The following is a 21,557-nucleotide window of genomic DNA, read 5'->3' on the forward strand; positions in this document are numbered from 1 at the left end:
AGTGAGGATAAAGGTGAACCACATGACAATCCAAAGGAAGGCAGACAAGAAGGGCAGAAAACCAACAGCAAGGTGTTGGGCTTAGACCTTGTCTAAGTCCAGTCCCCAATGCAGCTGGCTCATCACTGGAGTAGAGCCGACTGTCAGATGATGTGAAAATCAGCACTCAGATATTTGACCCACTTTTAAGACTTAAATAGGCTAAAGTGAGAGAAGGACAAAAGGTGCATGGGTCTAGCACTGATGGAAAGTGTGTTGGAATTACTGTAGCAGCATCCAATATACTGATTTCAGAGCCAAGAAAACTACCAGGATAAAGATATTTCATAACAATAAAGGGGTTAGCAGAGATACAAATCCGTGAAGCAAAACCCAGCAGAACTGCAAGGATAAATAAGCCCACAGTTCTGTCAGAGGGACTGGCAATACCTGCCAGTTGTGGAAGAACCAGAGAGGATGCTCACGGCTGCCGTCAGCCAGGGCAACGTCACCAGCTTTGCAGTGCTCTACAACAAGCAGCACACTCTTCCAGTGCACATGGATGGGAAAGAGGGTAAATATTCTTGTCAAAATGAATGTTGAATATCAATATGAATATCCAGTGACTATTCACCAAAATAGGCTTTTCCTGGGCCATAAAGTATCTTAATAAACTTAACTCCAAATCATTTAAAATAAGTTTCAAAGACCAAAAAATGGAATTAAATTAAAAACCAAGCTGGGCGCTGTGGCGTACGCAAGGTGGGGAGGCTAAGGCAAGAGAACCACAAGTTCAAAAACGGCTCAGAAGTAACAAGGCGTTAAGCAACTCAGTGAGACCCTGTCTCTAAATAAAATGCAAAATAGGGTTGTGGGATGTGGCTCAGTGGTCGAGTGCCCCTGACTTCAATCCCTGGTACCAAAATGAAATAAACATGTCTGGAAAGTTGGCAGTTATTAAGTGACATACTTCTGTGTAATTCACAAGTCAAGCAACTAAAAGTTTTTTGAATCAGATGAAGACGAAGACATAGCTCATCAAAACTACTAGGACAGAGCTGGAGCAGAGGAAGACTCTTTTTCTTTTATTTTGAGACAGGGGTCTTGCTAAGTTGCTGAGGCTGACTTTGAACTTGCAATCCTCCTCCCTCACCCTTCTGAGCCACTATTACAGGTGTGCACCACTTTACCTAGCACAGAGGAAGATTTTAAAGACCTAATACCTAAGCTGGATTTTTTTTTTTTGAAGGGTGTAAAATATTAATTCTACTTTCACCTTAAGAAACTAGAAAAGGAGAATAAATTAAATCCAAAAGAAGCAGGGGGAAATGAAATAAAGATCACAGTGGAAATTAATCAAAGCAGAAATACAGACAAAATATTGAGGCCAAAAGCTATCTTTTTGAGACCAACAAAACTCAGCCCTGTGTGTGTTGAGCACATTGGTTCCTGGCCAGAAGCCTTCCCACACAGAACGCTGCATGCCTAGGTGGCTTCACTGCGCTCTAACACACACCTGGGAAAGAAACAAACTCTTGGAAGTCCCCAAGAAAACCACAAGAGGGAATACATCTTCACCCATTTGATCATGCCAGTGTTGTCCTGACACTACCAGAGATACTGCAAGAGGAACAAAAAGACCAGGTTCAGAAACTTATTTTTTTAGTTGTAGACAGGCACAATGCCTTTGTTTTATTTATTTATTTGTATGTGATGCTGAGGATTGAACCTTGTGCCTCATATGTGCTAGGCAAGCCTCTACCAAGCCCCAGACGTAGAAATTCTTGACAGAATTTTTTGCCAGTTGAATCCAAGAACATATGAAAAGGATAATTGCATCGTGACTGTTTTTGTCCAAGGAATGTGCAGTTGGTTTGATGTTAGAAAACTAATCCATGGGGGAAAAAAAAAAAAGAAAACTAATCTGTGGAATTCAACTTATCAAATTAGAAAAGGAAAATCATGTGAGAAAAATATTTTCAGTAGAGAAAAATATTTTCCAAAATCCACCAGCCTTTCCTGAGTTTATAAATAACTTGACAAACCAGGAACACAAGGGAGCTCTCTGAACCTGGCAAAAGGCATGTACGAGAAGCTGCACTCACATTCTCAGTGGGGAGGACTGGATGCTTCTCCAGTACTACCAGTGCCCACCCTCACCAGTTCCATCCAGCATCGTTCTGGAGGTTCTTGCTAGTGTGAGACAACAGGACCAAGGAGAAGGATCCGGGCTTGAAGAAGTGAAACTGTCATGGTTCTCTGCCGACATGATCATCTATGCAGAAAACTGGTTGAAGCCACAGAACAGCAACTAGACTGGTGAGTTTTGCAAGTTATGGACACACCACCAAAGTGCAGAAATAAGTAGCATCTTTCTGTACTAGAAGCAAACAGCTGGAAGTTGTTTTTAGATTTTTGGCATAACAATGGAAAGGCTGGGAATGTAGCTCAGTGGTAGCGAACTTGCCTAATATGTGTGAGGACTGCGTTAGATCCACAGCACCACAAAAGAAAAGAAGCACAGGTGTGCCAGGACTGGTAGTGGTGCCCGTTGTCCCAGCTACTCAGAAAGCTGAGGCAGGAAGATCACTTGAGCCCAGTTCAAAATCAGCCTGAGCAACACAGCAAGAACCCATCTTAAAGAAAAGAAGGGATGAAGGAAGGCAGGCAGTCAGGAAGGAAAGCGTGACTGAGGAGTGCATTTACGAGGTATGTGTAGAAACTGCAGAACATTGCTGGAAGGAAGCAGACCTTGCTAGCTGGGGAAAGAGGCCCTGCATGGCCTCAGAAGACTGCTTGAATTTCCAGCTGAACCCAGCAGGCTCTGATGCAGACTGAGAAGCTATTCCTGAAATTTGTGTGGGAATACAAAGACAAACACCCTCAAGACCTCAGGGCACATTTTGAGGACTGACATTGCCTGTAGCATTTTGGGGTCACCAGTGCCCGGTGCCCCAACTGCAGAGTGCTGTCTGGAAAGGATGCTGGGATCCATGTAGAAGGACAGGCGGAGGTGATCTGGCCCCCACTGCCAGTGCTGTGGGCCGGGCTTGAAGGAAGAAAGGTGCAGGTGGAAGGGGTGGGTCTGAAGTGCTTTGGGCTCTGGCAAATAATTGGCAGTGTTTCCAATTTTCACTAACACTGCCATTTTACTCTTTTAAAACGTGGAAACCACTCAAGTTCTCCTATTTTCTCAAGAAATTAGGAAAATTTGAATTATATGTTTAAAAATAGCATTCCTAAAAGCAAGCAAACAAATAAATAAATAAAAGTCGCATTCCTAGTTCTCTGAATTTGAATGAATGGTGTGTTGTTATTCTGGTGGTGTAAGAAGGCTGGAGAGGGACTCGCCACCCATGCCTGAGTGGGTCTAGTGGGCCTAGCCTGGGTCTCTACTCCACAGGGTACTGGGGGCATAAAGGTTCTATATGCTGGCTCTGCCTTCTCCCAGCCCTCACCAGCCCCAGGTGTGCAGGGAGCAAGGTGATAAACCCCACAGTGATGTCCCTGCTCTGCACTGCCACGGGCTTGTTCCTGTGGGGTACGCCTGTGGGAAAACATGAGGGGCAAATAGCTCTGTGCCCCACATAGCAGCCCTGGCTTGAGCTGGCAATGCCAAAGTCCCTGTCACTGCCTGATTTCTAGCAGCAGTGTTTGTTCTTGATGGGTTCTGAACTTTGTAAAAGAGAATCAGGTTCAGTTATGTGTGGCTCTCTTCCCTGGACTCAGGCCTGGGAGTCTCATGGCAACCATTGGGGGGCCGGGGAACATCAGGCTGTGTTCTCTGAGGGTCCTGCTTGTCTGGGCACCTTGGCTGTCAGGCAGAGTGCTGCTGGTAACAGATGCTAGCCCAGGTGCCAAGAGCCCTGCACATACCTCTGCAGCCTCCACAGAGGAGGCAGAGCCAGGGGATAGGTGGGCAGGTGTGTTCAGCTTAGGAGATGCTGCCGCTCCTGGATTGGTGGCTCTTGTGCTTTCAATTAGCATTTTCCTGAGGGCAGAGTTGCGCACATTTCCTATAGGCCCCTCTGCCTTTTGTCTTGCTTATTGGTAGGAACTTTTGTGTGTTCTGGATTTGGTCTTGGACTTGGGGTTTTTTTGTAACAGCTGTTCTACTTGATTGGAGGCAGTCCATGGGATTCCTGTGTGAGTCAGGACTGGAAGATTTTCTTTGTCCTCCAAAAGCTGTATTGTTAGCCTACATGTGGTGTTGAAGCCCATGATCCAGCTGCTCAGGAGGCTGAGACAGGAGGATCCTAGCTCTAGGCCATTCCGGGCCACTTAGCAAGACCCGGACTGAGAAGTGACTCAGTGCCCTTGGGTTCAATCACTAATATTCCTCCTGTCCCCGAAAGCCAGTCGTTTCACTTCTAGCATTCAGATTTACAGTGTTTCTGTAGTTGGACTTGGTACCTAGGCTGAGTGTGGGGTCCAGGCCCATTTTTTCATGTGTGTATCTGGCCAGTGCAGAGAGCCATCCTCCATCACAAACCAGATCCGTGTGATCCATGTGCACAGGGTGTGCTGCCCGTGCAGAGCCATGCTGTGCACTGCACATGTCTGCTGTGCTGTCCACCTGAGTGGCAGTGTCTGTGTTCACAGCTGAGGACGTGAAGGCTTGGGTGTCAGGTGCCAGTGGGAGCCCAGTAGACTTCATGGTCCTGTGACCTCGAGTCCTGCAGCCCCTCCAGTGGGCAGCTGGCAGGAGGTCTCCCCATTGCCAAGGAGGGGCTGGGCACAAGGAGGCTTCTAGGGGTTTGGCTGGTCAGGGAGCTCCAGGCCCTGGGAGCCCACTTGGCCTTGAGGGGCTGGATTGTCATGGTCGTACAGTTTTTCCACATCGGTGCTTAGACACTTCTCTCTTGTAGAGCGGCCCCTTCCTATATGATGCTGGAGAAGGCATCCTGATGACCCTGTGACATCTGTCCACCTCGGTGCTCAAGACCCGAGCGCAATGTCCCAGACCCAGGACTATGAATGTAGAAGCCATCATGTTGACGGGCAGGAGTCCAGGATCCCAGGATCCAGCACCAGGTAAGGAAGCGCTGTGTACACCTGAGCATTCCTGGCCTCAGGTGAGTGGGAAGGAAGGGTTCTTGGGGAGGTGGGTGCAGGACTCCAGGGGGGTCATGCTCATTCTCCGGGTCCTGAGCACCTGCACAGCTCCTCACAAGGCTTTGCCATGGCTGACCTGTGCCTGCCTGTGGGAGTCCTGCTTTATCCACCACAGCCTCTCACTGCTGCCTTGTCCACTACAGAGGCCACATGCCCCACGTGGGAGCCCCTGTGCTCAGCATGGTTCCCCAGGCCTTTCTGTAGGCATTGGTCCACATAGACGCAATAGCCTTAGTACATTATTTTCATTTTCCTAATTTTCAGCTTTTTATTAGGAAATATTGCACGCTTACCGAAAAGTTACAAGAATAAGAACAATCTGGGGAACACTCATGTGCCCTGGCCCCACATCACCTGCTCTTAGTATTAATTGCTCAATCCCTTTTTCTGAGTCATTCTGGAGCAGGTCCATTTCTTAGGCCCCTGGCCCTTGAGTGTGTGTCCCCTAGATAACCTGCCCTTGAGCCAGGACCCTTGCCAGGATGAGCAGATGTGCTGTTGACACACGGTCTGATTTCCCCTGCTGTCAGCCCTGTGCCAGCCGATTCTCTCTGTCCGTGGCAGCACTCCCTGACCCTGTGCAGTGCAGGGTTCCTTGATGGATTTTCTTCTGGCTTCTGTGTCTTTAGACTTTTCTGACCTGCATGATTTCTACAGCCTCTCCCTGTCTTTTGTGACCCAAACCCTTTTAAACATGATTGTCATCCATTCTTAAATAGAACATTCAATAAGAGAGGTAGGGTTACAAATTAATCTATAAGGTATACTCAGCAGGACCTCATTTACCTACTTGGTTTCTGTTTGTAAGAACTGTTGGTGAGGCTAGGGTTGTAGCTCAGTGGTTGCACTCACCTAGCATGTGCGAGGCCCTGGGTTCAATCTTCAGCACCATATAAAAGTAAGTAAATAAAATAAAGTCATTGTGTCCAACTATACTTACAAAATGATAAATATTAAAAAAAAAAAAAAAAGAAGAAGAAGAAAAAGAAGAGCTACTGTTGGTGTGGTTTCCAACTTTCCCCTCATTCCTATACAAATGCAGTCCCAGCATTTGTCTAAGAGAGGCTGAGGTAGGAGGATCACAAGTTCAAGGCCAGCTTCAGCGAGTTAGCAAGACCCTGTCTCAATAAAAAAATAAAAAGTGGTATGGATGTCAGTGGATAAGCGCTTCTGGGTTCAATCCAATCCCAAGTACCAAAAAAAAAAAAAAAAGTCTCTGTGCTCCCCACGCAGTCCCTAGCAACTTCCTGTAAGTCATTGCCTCTCACCATCACAACTGTCCTCCATTACTGCAGCTTCCCAGGCCAGTGTTGTGTGTTTCCCAGAATCTGTTCCGCTGGGCCTGTGCAGTCACATGCGCTGCTGCAGAAGCAGCCTGTTCCTGTGTAGCATTGCTCCTTTTGGAGATGGATCTTCTGGTGAACTTCTGACGAGGAACACCTGTGAAGTATGGTGCTGCCACGGCCCACATAGGGCCTGTGCACTGCACCTGCCAGTCCACCATGCCTCCCACAGGCAGCTCTGCTGGGGCCTCTGCTGGTAGCATCTCATGACTGACGAGGCCGGCAGAGAGGTACTGTGTATCACGCTTCACCCTGTGCCATACTCTTTTTCTCCTTTTCCTGTGGAGTTTTTATTTGTCTGTGCTCTGTTCTGTATACCAAGGATTTGAGCCCTTTATAATTCATATTACATATGTCCCACTAATTTGTCCAAAAAGCAGAATCTTTTCTGCTTTACTCATGGCATTTTTTTCTTGTGTAGTTCTTATGCAGCTGAACGGGCCAGATTCATCTTCCAGCGTGTCTGGAGTTTTAGTCCCCTCCATCCCGACATTGGGTTACGGTATGTTTGGTGGTGGTGCTGGCAGTTCTGTTTGGGGGGGGGTGGTCCTGGGGTTGAACCTAGGGCCCTGTGGTCCAAGGAGGCATGTACTCCACACTGAGCTGCCCTGACCCCAGAGTTCCATTTTTGCCCTTATGTCTTAGATCCATTTGGGTTTAACCTTGAGTGAGGTGTGGACCCGGCTCTTTGTTTTCCAAACTGCTGCAGCTATCCCAGCATCATGATTAAAGACTGCCTTTCCTTGACCTGAGACCTCCACATCCTCTGACCACTTCCTGGGTGTCTTTGAGGAGCTGGGGCTGCTTAAGCTCCTGTGTGACTCTGTTGACCTCTGTCATGTGCAGGCTTCACTACCTGATGGAGGCAGTTCCCGATAGCACAGTGGGGTCTGGCACAGTTCCTCAGTGAGCTGGTCTTCCTGTGTAGTGCCCCACATCCCCCTTATGCTGCAGAGGGCCAGGCAGGTCAGCAGTGGCTGATGGTGTTTTGGCTATTTTTCCTTTTGTGTGTTTGTGCTGGGGATGGAACTGAGAGCGTCACACACACTAAGCCTGCCTTCTACCACAGAGCCACACCCACCCCCAAGCGTGGTGTGTCTCTTTATCATTGTATTGCAAAAGTTCTTCTTTGTTGTGTTGTTTGTTTATTTTGGTACTGGTGCTCAAACCCAGGAGAGCTCTACTACTGAGCCACATCCCTAGCTCTTTTTATTTTTTTTCATTTCAGGGCCTCACTGATTTGCTGAGGCTGGTCTTGAATTTGCAATCCTCCTTAGCCTCCTGAGTTGCTGGGACTACAGGTGTGCACCACCAGGCCTGGCTGCACATGTGATTTCAATGCTTTGGATCTGAGTCCTTGTCACAGATACCGTCTGTAGCGCGTGTGCACTCCTGGTGCATGGCTGTATTCATGTGGTGGTGGTGGTGGTCTGTGCTGGAGGCTCATCTCTGTTGAGTTCAGTACCTCTGCTGCTTCTCTTGCTGCTCATGTTTTGGGTGTCGTCGTCTAATCCAGTACCAGCCCCAAGGTCATGAAAATGTACCCTCTTGTAAGCTTTATGATTTTAGCTATTCTGTTGCATCCTTGACCCAGTCTTCACTCTTTTGTGTGTGGCCTAAAGTGGGGTTACCTTCGCTTTCCTGCAGGGGTGTCTGCCTGTCCCAGCACTGTTGCTGAGACTCTCCTTTCCCCTGTCAAGGGGTCTTGACACTGCATTGTTGGAGTCTGGGGAGCAGGGAATGTGCCTGTCTCACCTGGTAAATTTTGCCTGATATGTATTTGGCGTTCACTGAAGTCATTCTGGAAACATTTGTCTAGACAGATCATTGTCTGAAAGTAGACATCTCCAGAACAGGAGCATTGTGAAGGGTCCTTTTGCATCAGCACCCAAGGGATTGCTGGAGAGGACCTGTTTCCTGCTGTCCTGTAGGGGCCTTTGTTTCTGCTGTCCTGTAGGACCCAGGGATTGCTGCTTCTCTTACCCTTCCACCTTCCTTACCAGATGATTTTTTCCCTGTGCAATTCATCATAAATATTCTTCTCACCAAATAAGTCTTCTCAAACACTGCTCAGATTAGGGCAGCAGGAGACTACCAAACTTCAGCCATTTCCCACTTACAGGGTCCAGTCCCCACTGGTGGTGAAGCCCCGAAACTCCTTGGGCAGTTCCACAGCTGCCAGTTACGCTCTCCTCACCTGCTTAGTTTGGCACAGTTTATCTGTCACCACCTACTGACAAAGCTCTTTCTCTGTGCAGTCCCCTTGACCTGGGGGACTGGCAGCCCCCACTGACCCGATGCTCAACTGGACCAGACTACAGCCCCAGGACAGGATGCGTGTTCTTCAATCCATAGTGCTGATACCCCCCTTGCCCATGAGGAGAGATGAGCAATCCCAGACCACAACCTGCACATGCCACAGCCACCAGCTGTGTCCCGCCCTATCCTTAAGGTCCAGCTCCAGCCAGAGTTCCTGGAGCCTCCCCAGACTTGGTACCCCTCTGAGTTCTGAAGTCCCTTGCCTTGGATGTCTGTGGGTCCTGCCCATACCTGTCTGGGCAGTGACTCCCTGGGGCCCAGTGTTCTCTACACTTTTGCCTGCCTCTGTTTTCTCAGGATCCTGGCTGAATGCCATCCCCAGGAGATACCAAGAATGTGCCTTTGAAAAGCCGGCTCTTGCCACTTGTGCAAGGAATGCACTAAAAAGGGAACAAAACCTGTTCTCTGTCAAGTCATGGTTAGTGCATTATATTCACGTTTTAAAGAAAAATAAGAATTGTTATTGCTGCTTTTAAGACTCAGAATGTCAGTAGTGTGCTTTGAAAGCTTCTCTGTATTCAGATTCTCTGGGGAGTATCCCAACTTTGTTCTGATAAAATCTACCACTGGCTAGGAGAGAAAGTGAGAGTAGCAGCCTCAAGGAGTGAAGTGGGACCATGTGGGCAGCCCCTGCCAGCATCCCAGGGCCAAGGGACACTGAGCCCAGGCAGTGGCATTGAATCTTATCACATTCACCCTTGATCTGTCATTGGTGTGCTCCCCAAGTTCTGGCCCCAGACCCTACACAGTGCTGCCAAAACCCTTGCCTCGCCTTCCCCGCCCCCTCCTCTGTCACCTTCTTTCCTGGAAATGCTCCACCCATCTATCTGGAAGCTTCCGCCTTGCTCCCTTCAAACTAGCCAGGAGAACCTGGTCACCAAGTCTGGTCGGGCAGCAAGAACCTGGTCCTTCGAGTCTCTGCCGCAGGCACCCCAGCCTCCACCACGTCTGTCTTTACATCACTGTCAGTGAATCTGTCTTCTTGGAAGCCCCAGCAGACCTGCTGGGTGTTCTTTGGTCACAATTGTCACTGCCCACCTGGGTCTGCGCTGACAGAGACAGGATTCGACTATCTTCCAGGATGCAGCGTCTGCAGGGGAGGCTTGAGACCATATGCCTCTGGCCACAGCTGCAGCAGGGCTGTGGTCATGGCAGCCCATGGATATCCCTGGAAATGAAGGGACCCCTTCAGTGTACCCTGAGACTCTACACAATGATCACTTCTGCCTCAGTCATTGGCAGAAGTTGGCCTTATGGTTGCTAGTGGACAGAAACTCAAAGACCTACAAAGGCAACTAAAGGCCACTCAAATTACTGTGATGGTCACAGGAGATGGCCAATCCCCATGCACTTTTGGTTGCATTATTTATTTATTTTTGGTACCAGGGATTGAATTCAAAGGCAGTTGGTCACTGAGCCACATCCCCAGCCCTATTTTGTATTTTATTAGAGGCAGGGTCTCACTGAGTTGCTTAGTACCTCACTTGGTGGCATCTTTTGCCATTGACCTGTCTTCACAGCCAGGAAGCTCTCTCCCAGCCCACATTGCTCTGCGTTCTGCAGTATGGCCAGTGAGAAAGGCCCACAGTTGCCTCCCTGTGCAGCCAGGGGGCTGAAGGGTTAGCACTCAGTGTATGGGTCAGGACCCTGGGAGTGGTGGCACTCATGTTGGGTGAATGTGCTGCAAATTCAGTCAGCGGCCAGGTAACCAGAAGCAGGGGCCAGTCTCTAAGGCAAGAGTGACACATGTGTGCCTTGCATATGTGGAGCTTCAGTGTGTTTTGGCTTCTGAGGGGTCATGCTCCTCTGCCTGCCACGCATCTCTCTCAGCCTCCCGAGTCTTTTGGAGGAGCGGGCTTGACAGCCCTACCCCTCAGGCATCTGGATGCACCTGGGTCCTTAAATCTCCCTCAGAGGCATCAGCAGGTCTGAGTTCATCTTGGATGTCTCCACCGTTGGCCACAGGGGAGGACACAGCTTTAGGACTGCAAAGCCACAGTCCCAGCCCTCACATGAGTGTGTGCATGCCATCCTGGCCCTATGCTCTGGCTGCTCCCAGGGTCCTCCCTGCCTCTGGTGCACAGGAGCCCTGTGGGCTGTCCTGGCTCCTGAGTTCCACCTGGCCTGGGGCGGTACAGGTGCTTCAGGTGCCTGTCAGAAGAGGAGGGGTCTTCCTGGGAGGCTCCCACAGCCGTGCTCCTTGTCTCTGTCCCAACAGCAAGGGGACACAGCCCATGTAGCCCCTACCCTAGGTACGAAATGAGGCAGACTGTCCTCGATGTGTAATCTGCAGGATGTAAAATTAACATTTTAAAGTATGGACATTGCTTGCTTTTTAAAAATTATCCTTTTATTTGAAGAATGTTAGGTTGAGTGGCATTTGCCAATGTAGTGCTAGGGGCATTTTAAAATTTTTATCTCTTTTTAGTTGCAGATGGACACAATACCTTTATTTTGTTTGTTTATTTATTTATTTATTTGTTTTTAAATATTTATTTTTTAGTTATAGGTGGACACAATATCTTTGTTTTTTATTTTTTTATTTTTATGTGGTGTTGAGGATTGAACCCAGTGCCTCACGCGTACTGGGCGAGTGCTCTACCTCTGAGCCACAACCCCAGCCCCTGTTTGTTTATTTTTATATGGTGCTGAGGATCAAACCCAATGCCTCACACATGCTTGGTTAGCACTCTACCACTGATCCATAACCCCAGCCCCGCCAGGGGCCTTTTGGCCCCCTGCACCAGCTCTGATGGCTGTGACTTTGTGGGTGTGTGGCAGACTCCTAGCCCACACTGGTCTGTCGTCCTCAGCTGAAATCTGCGCCTCTATTCAGTATTCCTTCCTAGTTCTCACCTAAAGTCCCTCCTGTCTTCAGATCCCATCTGGCATGTGTTCACCGTGTCTCCTTGATCTCCACTGGACTGAGAGGGTTCATTAGGCCTTCCTGGGTTTTGTTTTTGTTTTAATACTGTGGATTGAACCCAGGAGCTCTCTACCACTGAGCTACACCCCCAGCCCTTTTTATTTTTTTTCTTTTGACACAGAGTCCCACTAAGTTGCTGAGGCTAGCCTCCAACGTGAGATCCTCTTGCTTCAGCTTCCCAAGTCGCTGGGATTACGGGGTGGGCCACTGTGCCCGGGTAGACTTTCCCAGTGTTTCATGACTTTGACAGTTTTGAGGAGGACTGTCCAGGTATTTTGCAGAATGTCCCTCCGTTTGAATTTGTCTGATGTTTTTCTTGGGGAGGATGGCCCCACTGTGTCAAGAGCTCAGTTGTCAACAGGCTTGTCACCGTTGACACCAGTGTTGATGTGCTGGTGAGGTTGTGCTGTCCGAGGTCCTCTGAAAGGCTCCTTCGCCTCTCTGTCATGCTCCTCAGAGGAAGCCCACAACTCGGGTGGGGACTGTGTGTGGGCTCCCTGAGGGGAGGACGGGCCTCCCCTCCTCCTGCAAGTTACTGGGACTTCTCTGGGGAGTTGTCTGCCTCCATCTGAACACTGACACTGATCCAACTCTTGCATCCCGTGAACTGTCCTGTGTCCTGGCTCTGATCACTGGGGCTCCTGTGACCTGGGACATACCCCTTCTTTGGGGTCAAGGCCCCTTTGTATTCCCTGCCCCGGGCCTGGAATTTGCCACTTCTCTGAGGAGCCCTGCCCTGGGTGAGAGAAACCTGGACTCTGGGCTGTGGTCCAGTCTCCTTGCTCAAGCCTCTGCTGCCTAAAGCCATCTGTTCCCTTGACTGTGCCCCTCAGAGGCTTGCAGAGTTGAGTGTGCATCCAAAAGCGCCTGGCAGAGCAGCCTGGTTTTCATCTCAGTGAGGTGTGAGCATTCCTAGGGGCTAACCTGCTCTTTGCTGAGAGTGGCAGTGGATTCTCCTCAGGGGATATAGCTAGGCTTGGGTGTCGCCACCAACCTGAGTGCCATCCTTGCTGGCTGGTGTTTTCACCCTGGATGGGGTTCACCGGTGGGCTTCCAGGCACTTGTGCTCTGCCCCACCTGGCCTTGCAGCCACGCAGGCCTCCTGTGGCTCCTCCACCCCTGTCCACGCAGGCCCTCCTCTTGGCTGCTAGGGAAGGGTCAGGGCTGCCGATGTGGGAAGGTGAGGTTTCTTCTTCTGTCCTATGGTCAATTTTGTGGACTGGTCCTGCCAGCTGGGACCTGCCACCATCATTGTCAGCTTTGTTTGCTCATGAACCTCACAGGGAGCCCCACCTCATGCCGTGCCCAGTTCCTCAGATCGTGCATTGTGGGCTGATGTGCTGGGTATGGGCGCCTGGATGGCCCCTGCTTGTCCCAGGTGTTCTGCTGCTGTGAGCATGAGTGCCATGTCTGCGGGTTTCTGCCAGGGCTTCAGCTTAAGGAGCAGGGCCATCTGTGCCTATTCACCTTCACATGGAGCACAGAGCCCCAGGTCTGTGCTGTGGGCATTTGGGCCTCTTTGGTGGGGCCATCCTTGTGTTTACAGTGCCCTTCTGTATGATTCTGCATTTTCCTGAGTTCTCTCATTCCCTGATGGTGATGAGTGCCTTCTACCATAATGTGCATGCAGTATTTGGTGCTACTTTGCTGTTTGGGGAAGTTGCTAAGTTGCTGGGGTTTTGTTAAGTTACCCAGGCTGGCCTTAAGCTTACAATCCTGACCCAGCCTCCTGGGTCACTGGGATTAGAAGCATGTGCCATTGCTCCAGTCCGCCTGGCTTTTGGTCATCTTCACCTTCTGCATGCTTGGCTAGGATTTTTATTGGATTTCAATCCTTATAAAGGTGAGCAGAGGTGTCAGCCACTGTGGTCTTTCTAGGGGACCCTGTCAGGAATGATGTGTGCCATCCTCGGGGTAGACTCTTTCCCTGGTTCTTTCCATGGGTTTTATCTGGGCCCCTTCCTGTGGCAGGCTCCGAGTCTTCCTCCAGCCTGCAGGTCAGTGCTGTGCTGGGCTTCTGGAGTGAGCTCAGTGTGAGGGAGTTTGTGTCACTGGGGCATCCATGGCATCCGTGTCAATGACAGTTTTGTGGCCACTACTCTCTGTTGATGGAGCAATGCTTGTGGCCTAGAAAACCCCTGCCCCTGTGCCCTAGGGTGAGGGTCCCCATAGCCACAAGTCTGTAAGGAAAGCTCTGAGATGACCCTGAGCTTGGTTATTGAGGTGGGGCTGGGTTATTGAGGTGGCGCTCTGAGTTTCTAGGGAGAGCTCCATCTCCCAAGTTGTGGCTGAAAGACATGCATGGTGCCCTGCAGGGGGGCCAGGACCTTGGGGAGGCAGGGGTGGTTCGAGCAGTGGGCAGGGCCAGTGTGAGTTTTCAGCAGTGTGTGAGCCATTATGCAGGCTGGAGGGGTGGGAGGAAGGAAGACCCATCGTGGTCACATTTGGGTGCCAGGTTTGATCTGGTCACAATCTCAAGGGCATGGCCGTGCTGTACGGTGCAGGCTTCAGGAAGAGGGGCACCCACCCACCCTTCTTCCGAACACACTGACTGTGGCCATTTTTCTTTATTTGTGTGATACTTGGATCTTTTTTCCTGGGTAAAGTGGGCTGTGTAGGGGCCCAAGAGAATGCAGATTTAAGACTTGAGGTGTGTCCTGGGAGAGGCACAGCCAGCAACGTCCTTGGGCTGGTGCCACTTGAAGCCCCAGCCTTCCCTCCACACAGTGCTAAGCTGCAGAGGGAAGAAGAGAAGGTGGGTCCCTTTTCCAGCTATGGGAGGTCTCACATTTGTGTTGCAAGATGAGGGGAAGGTTTCCGGGGAGGATCACTGGAACAGGTGGGCACAGGACCACACAGAGCAGCACAGCTGCAGTGTGACTTTAGAGGGAGTAGGATCATTCAGACTGGTTGTGTGGAGCCAGGTGCTGGGATACCCAACCTCACCCTGGGTGCCATGGCATGCTGAGTGCTCCATGGAGTTGTTCACTGGCTGTGGATGCAGAGAAGGAAGGGAGCCAGGGAGCTGTGGTGCTGGCCAGAAGTGGTGAGAGTCTCTGCTGTGCTGTGAGTGGGGGTGGAGGTGTACAGAGAGGTGCAGATTGAGGGACTAAACCACAGAACCAGGCAAGGCCCAGAGACAGACCGCCGGCACAGAGCATCTGAGGCTGGAACAAGCACCAGCAGCTGGCCAGTGCCAATGGAGTATGCTGATGCCTGTCAGTGCTCGCGCCCTAGACCTAGCCCACAAACGAGAGGGACCTGGGGATGACCAGTGCTCCCTGCACCAGTCAGTAGGCTGAGGGAAGATCCCACACAGGTACCCAAGGTTGTGAATGGAATTCAAGGACCAATTCTAAGATTCATAAAGAGAGAAGTGTTATGAATAGCCAAGGGCTGGGTGTGATGGTGACCCCTGTGATCCCAGAGACTTGGGAGGATAGGGCAGGAGGATACAAATTCAAGGCCATCGAGGGCGATTTAACGAGATCCTTTCTTAACATGAAAAGGGATGGAGGATTTAGCTCAGTGATCAAGCACCCTGGGGTTCAAGCAGTACCACAGACATAATTTTTTTTAAATATTTTTTTAACTGTAGTTGGACACAATACCTTTATTTATTTATGTATTTCTATGTGGTTCTGAGGATCGAACCCAGCGTCTTGCACGTGCTAGGCGAGCACTATACTGCTGAGCCACAAGCCCAGCCCCACCACAAACATAATTTTAAAAAGTAAAAATAAAATGTTTTCATCAAAAGACCAAAGATGTCATAAAGAGAGTAAAAAGACAAGACATATAGTAGATTATTTTAACATATAACTGAGGGCAGGTGTGTTTAAAAATACAACTCCTGCCAGTCAGTAAGAAGGAAAAGCTTAACAGCAAGTCTTGTATGTCTAGCAAATGAGGCATGTAAGCAGCTGGTGAATGTGAGAGGAATGTCTCACTGCATCAGTAATCAGGAGCAAGTGACAACTATATGTGGCAATGCATTGTACCAGTCTCTGTGTGTTTGAAATTTTCTGTTACAAAGTTTGGGAAAAAAATTAGATGAGTAAAAAGGGGAAAATTATACCAGATTCTACTGCTCCTAGATGACCCCCACTTTTTTAAAATAGATTTTTTTTTAAAGATATATATATACATATATATATATATATATAGAGAGAGAGAGAGAGAGAGAGAGAGAGAGGGAGAGAGAGAGAGAATTTTAATATTTATTTTTTAGTTTTCGGCGGACACAACATCTTTGTTTGTATGTGGTGCTGAGGATCGAACCTGGGCCGCACGCATGCCAGGCGAGCGCTTGAGCCACATCCCCAGCCCCTTAAATAGATTTTTTTAAATTGTAGTTGGACACAATACCTTTATTTTATTTATTTTTATGTGGTGTTGAGGATCAAACCCAGAGACTCACACGTGCTAGGTGAGTGCTCTACTGCTGAGCCCCAGCCCCAGCCCCCTACATGACCCCTTTTAATCTTTGGTTTTATTTTCCAATGATTTCTATACAAATGTATGTATAGAAGGAGACTCATGGCTTTTGAAAATAAGGCTGTATAGCTTCATTTAATTATGGATTATGACAGTCCTTCCTGGCAATCAATTTTGCATTCATCTTAAAACACCCCTTCAGGGACACCGTGATGGCTACCTCCACTGAGGGGTGCGCTGCACAGGCCCATGCAGGTGCAGGTGCTTTGTGGAAGTATGCCTACTGCATCTGTAAAACGTCAAAATTTTGATACTGTGAAAGTTTTATTGCATACCATAGTTGAAAGATGCACTCTTTTATACAAGATAGTGTATGTGTGTGTGTGTTTTCTCAATAACAAAAGTAATCTTGTGAACATTGTGGAAAACACAGAAAAAAAGACAAGCTCACCCCACCCCCATCCCCACCCCTGCTGACACAACAAAGTCCCTCTTGGTCAGCACTCAAAGCAGGACCCAGCAGAAGCTGCAGAGGGCAAAGGGGACAGCCCTGGGCAGCACTAGAGGACGGCTCAGACGCCACTTTGCATCAGACTCCACCCATGACTTTGAGCTTCCATGATGCCTCCTGCCTGAAACAGGCAGGACATGTCTCCCTATGAGAAGCTTATCAACCATAGAGAGAGGTCTGGGTGCCCCCTTGACCAGGTGGCCCGACTGACTATCCCCAAGAGCATCCACTTGCCCTGATGTACTGTGGCTGCCAGGCTACCAGGGCCCACTCAGAGGGAGGGGAGTGACCCAAACCCAGGCATCCATACATATTGGCAGAGGCACTCAGATGCCAATAGTGAAACAGATGCCCCTTCAGACTCTCCAGGAGTCAGGGATGAAATACCCTAAGGGCAGGTCTCAGCCCAGTGGGATGAAGGGCTCTGAGATGCTTCTGCAGGATGGCAATGCCCAGCTTCCTGAGTGGACCTCACTGTTTCTGTGATTACAGAGACTGGTCATTCTGTGCCCTCTCCCCCTCCCATCTGCTTTCTGACTTGAAACATACCTGTTTTCAACCCACTCGGGCTCAGAGCTGGTTGCTTCCCTTTCTGGCTGTGTGAGGTCTTCCTCAGAGCCTCCTGACACCCAGAAGGGTGAGCCCCTGCCCAGAACATTCCCCAGCCACAAGCCCCTCTGCCTGTGATATGCACTCACAGGAACAGGGTCCTGTAATCAAGGAAGGGCTGAGGCACTTGACATCAATATCAGCAAGAAGCAGGGGTCTGTCAGGTACAGTGGCTCATGCCTGTAATCCCTTACTTGGGAGGTAGAGGTAAGAGGATCACAAGTTTGAGGCCAGGCTCAGCAATTTAGTGAGACCCTGTCTCAATATGAAATAAAAGGCTTGGAGTAGTAGCTCAGCAATAAAGCACCCCTGGTGCCTTCCTCAGTATCAAAACAAAACAGATTCAGGGCTGCTGCCTGAGGCTTGGACAGGCAGCAGTGACAGCTATGCACCTTTCTGCCCCCCAGTTAAGTTCTTTGCTTCTTCCCATGTGGCATCAGGGCTTATAGGTGCAGGATCCACCTGCAGCAGCATTACTTCCCAGGAAGGCAGATGCAAATGCAGACATTTGTCTGTTTTCTGAGCAGCCCTATCCCTGGACTGGTTCCACAGTCATTGGAGAAAGACCATGGATGTGATGAAGGTCCCCTTACTCTGGGCCACCATAGGGTCAGTGAGTGAGGGATGATGGAGGAACCAGCCAGGCAGAGGCAGTGTCCCCACAGAGAGGCATTCCAAGGCTGTAGAGGGTTATTCTTTCCATGTAGAAACTTGGAAGCAGCTTAAAAATGCCAGATGTCACCCAAGCACACCCTGACTTCAAACACACCTGTTTTCAAATGGTCTTGTCTGATGCTTTAATTTCCATTATTCACAGGTTATCTTTTTAATTAGAAAAAAACATTATAAGGCTGGAGGCTGAGCTCCCCAGTAGAAAGCCCCCACCCACCCCACCCCACTGTGCAGAAGTGGTGGTGTTCCTGCTCAGCGAAAGGTCACCTGGGATTGGTGGGCTTGGGATGGCTTTGAGAGTGGGGTCCTCACTCTCACCCGTGTCCCCACAGGCTGGAGTGGGTGGAGATCATCGAGCCACGTACCCGGGAGCGCATGTATGCCAACCTGGTTACCGGCGAGTGCGTGTGGGACCCTCCGGCCGGAGTACGCATCAAACGCACCAGCGAGGACCAGTGGTGGGAGCTCTTTGACCCCAACACATCGCGCTTCTACTACTACAGTGCCGCCTCGCAGCGCACTGTGTGGCACCGCCCGCAGAACTGCGACATCATCCCGCTGGCCAAGCTGCAGACGCTGAAGCAGAACACAGAGTCCCCTCGTGCCTCGGCTGATAGCAGTCCTGGCCGTGGCAGCCGCGATGGCAGCACTGGCTCCTCACTGGAGCCCGAGCTTGAAGCCACGGAGAGGGCACAGGAACTGCCCACAAGGGCAGGGAGGCCCGCAGCACTGGGGACCCCAAAGGAGGAGAGTGGCAGGTGAGGAGGGTCGGGGCTGGCCGGCGCTGGGTGGTCCCCCTGGGAGGGGGTGGCGTGGGGCCTGAATGTGGCTGCCTGGCCGCAGCTCCTGCCTCCTGGCTCTCCACTTGTGAACGGTAATGAGGGCTTGGGGTTTCTGGCGGGTGAGGGGATGGCTGTGACCCAGCTGATGCACATTCTGGCTCCTTCCTCCCCATTTTGCTCAGGACCTGCTCTTTGTTGACACTGTCCTTAGTCACCTGGATTCCTAGATCCAGGAGCTCATTAGAGAAACAGAACCTGCTAGGCCCAGAAATCCTGGTGAGCTGTCAGGAGGGCCCTCCAGTGGGTATTTTCCTGGCTAATAGAGTCATGACTTTGGTACTTGACTTCTGTTTGTTGGAGGGTTGCCCTTCCTTGGCATAGCCTGGGGACTGATTCTCCTGAATCCCCCAGGAGGGGGCTGCTGCTGTTATTCTCATTGTACAAGTGAAGAAACAGGTAGCTCAGGTGCAGGACCTTACTTGCATTGTCAGGCAGATTGATCTGCAGTGGGAGCCTGTGGTCAGGGTCCCCCAGCTACAGAGGCCACCAGGTGTGTGTCTGCTTGGTCACAGACATTTTTGTTTTATGCCTCATCGGGAGCAGTTTCTTGTGTTGTGCATCCAGCCGCTGGCCTTTTCTTCTTCGGGGCTGACCCTCCGTCAGTCCCTTTCAGGTGTGATGTTCATGTATAGAGTTTGGATTTTGTTTTGCATGTTCCATGCCTCGGCACGATGTGCTGGGTCTGCTTCTCACTCTGAACACAGGGAGCACATGGAACCAGCTCTTGCTGCCCTTCACCGCGGACTCCCCTGTCCTTGTCATTCTGGCTCAGCTTATCCCTGGTTGGTTGTTGTGAGCAGGAACAGGGTCCCTGAGGGTAAACACAGCAGATGAGAGGGTGAGCAGCCCCAGCAGGGCATATGGCATCCTAAGGGAACAGCAGGGTGATGAGACTGCTGTTCTTCATAGACAGAGGTGCTGCCAGACTTGGACCTGGATTGCACATACACGATTTTAATTGAGCATATTTGTCACTTGGCATTTACCAAATCCTGTTAGATTGTTCTCCTGGTGTGTGTCTTTTATCAGGCAGTGCCTTGCAGGTTGGTCACACCTGACTGAAGGTTAGGCAGAAGCTCCTCAACTGCAGTCAAGTAGGTCTTGAAACAGAAGTTTCCGTTATGCTTGCACATGCATCAGAGTCAGAAAGATTCTGCTGGGACTATAGCTTCAGCTTGGAAAACACCTGCTACACATGCGTGTGGGAATGGGTCATGCCTCTGGTAATGTTCACAGGGTGGTATGTGGATAAAGCAGCTCAACGTTGCTTGTGACTGAGACATTAGTTGTCTTTGCAGTGACTGCTGTAGTGTGTTTCACAGGCTGTCACCATTTGCCTTGTGATTTTAGGCTGAATTCATTAAGAAACGTTACCAAGAGTCTGCAACAAAAACTAATCTCCAAAGCCACTCACAGTGTTTAATAGTGATCAAAAGAAGTTTTTCACATTCAGAAAATTTGACTCAACCCTGAGTTTTTAAAAAAAAAAATCATAATAAAATATGTGGCTCCCTGGCTGCTGGGTTGCTGTGTGACAGGATGTTCAGCTGCTGTCTTTGACCAAAATATCCATGGTACTTATGATGGCCAAGTCCAGGGGATTGGCTTATGATGGATTCAAGTGTTTTCTGCAAAGTACCTACGAATGGACAGCAAGTAACCCTAGGCTTATGTTATCACAAGCTTTGTAAGTGGCCAGCCAAGCCTTTGCCTGGGCCACATATGCTCCCAGCACAATAATTTGTGACTCCACTTAATCTCCAGGTGTGCCAAATTAATGTTTTCTCAGGTAATTTTAAGACAGGACCTCCTGAAGTTTCCCAGGCTGGCCTCAAACTTGTGATCAATCCTCCTGCCTCAACCTCCCATTGTCACTGGGACACCACCACACCTGACATCCCCAGCCCTTTTTATCTTTTTATATTTATTTATTTATTTATTTTGGTGCCAGGGATCGAACTCTAGGGCACTCGACCACTGAACCACATCCTCAGCCCTATTTTATATTTTATTCAGAGACAGGGTCTCACTGAGTTGCTTAGCGCCTCACTTTTGCTGAGGCTGGCTTTGAATTTGTGATCCTCCTGCCTCAGCCTCCCAAGCTGCTGGGATTACAGGCGTGCGCCACCACATCTGGCCCTTTTTATTTTTTATTGAAGACAGTGTTTTGCTAACTTGCCCAGGCTGGCCTTGAACTTGCGATCCTGCTGCCTGTGCTGCCTGATTGGTTGGTATCATAGGTGGCATCAAGGGTTCTTTGATTATTTAATTATTAATATATATTAGTTTGATCATATGCCTTATGAATATCTGTCAAGATAAATGCTCACTCTGTCACCTGCTTCTTAGATCTCTATTGAGTGTGCCAAGCTTGGCACTCAGGCACACACAGCCCCATGAGGGTCTTTCTAGCTACGCTTCTTCCTTAGGCCATCCCATCAGTACTGGTTGAAGCTGTGACTCTCACTGACCCATCTCTGGATCCTGAGAGCAGCAGCTCCCATCCCAGTGGTTCAGGTTCCTGAAACACTAGACAAGGCTGGTTTCCTGTCCTGGCATGTGGCCTTTGGATGGGTCACCATGGGCTGACCCTGTGGGAGGAGGCAGGTGCAGGGCAGAAGAAATACCCAACAGCATTATGAGCAGAAGCCAGGCCATGTCCTCCCTAGTCAGCTGAAGGGCACTTAGGTTCACATCTTTTCCATTCTCCTGTGTTTCAGTTCGTCACCACCAGGCGTAATCCTCGAGAAGGACTATGAGGTTTACCGGGATTATAGCACGGATGGCCAGCTGCTTCACTACAG

At 49.8% G+C, this 21,557-nt stretch overlaps 1 protein-coding gene across 3 annotated transcripts in view; it reads left to right on the forward strand.

Moving 5' to 3' along the window:
- The window catches only part of Arhgap39 (Rho GTPase activating protein 39), a 78,198-nt gene that overhangs the window by 31,152 nt on the left and 25,489 nt on the right, over positions 1-21,557 (forward strand). For all 3 annotated transcript variants that reach the window (XM_046449240.2, XM_046449239.2, XM_058580790.1), the window contains exons 2-4: positions 4,848-5,013; positions 18,244-18,669; positions 21,474-21,557. In XM_046449240.2, coding sequence (XP_046305196.1) covers positions 4,934-5,013; positions 18,244-18,669; positions 21,474-21,557 — 590 coding nt within the window. In that variant the 5' untranslated portion in view covers positions 4,848-4,933. The remainder of the gene's footprint in view (positions 1-4,847; positions 5,014-18,243; positions 18,670-21,473) is intronic.

The sequence above is a fragment of the Marmota monax genome, unplaced genomic scaffold (assembly GCF_021218885.2).
Source record: "Marmota monax isolate L192 unplaced genomic scaffold, Marmota_monax_Labrador192_F-V1.1 WCK01_AAM20220418_F8-fsc00073, whole genome shotgun sequence".
NCBI classification, from domain to species: Eukaryota; Metazoa; Chordata; class Mammalia; order Rodentia; family Sciuridae; genus Marmota; species Marmota monax.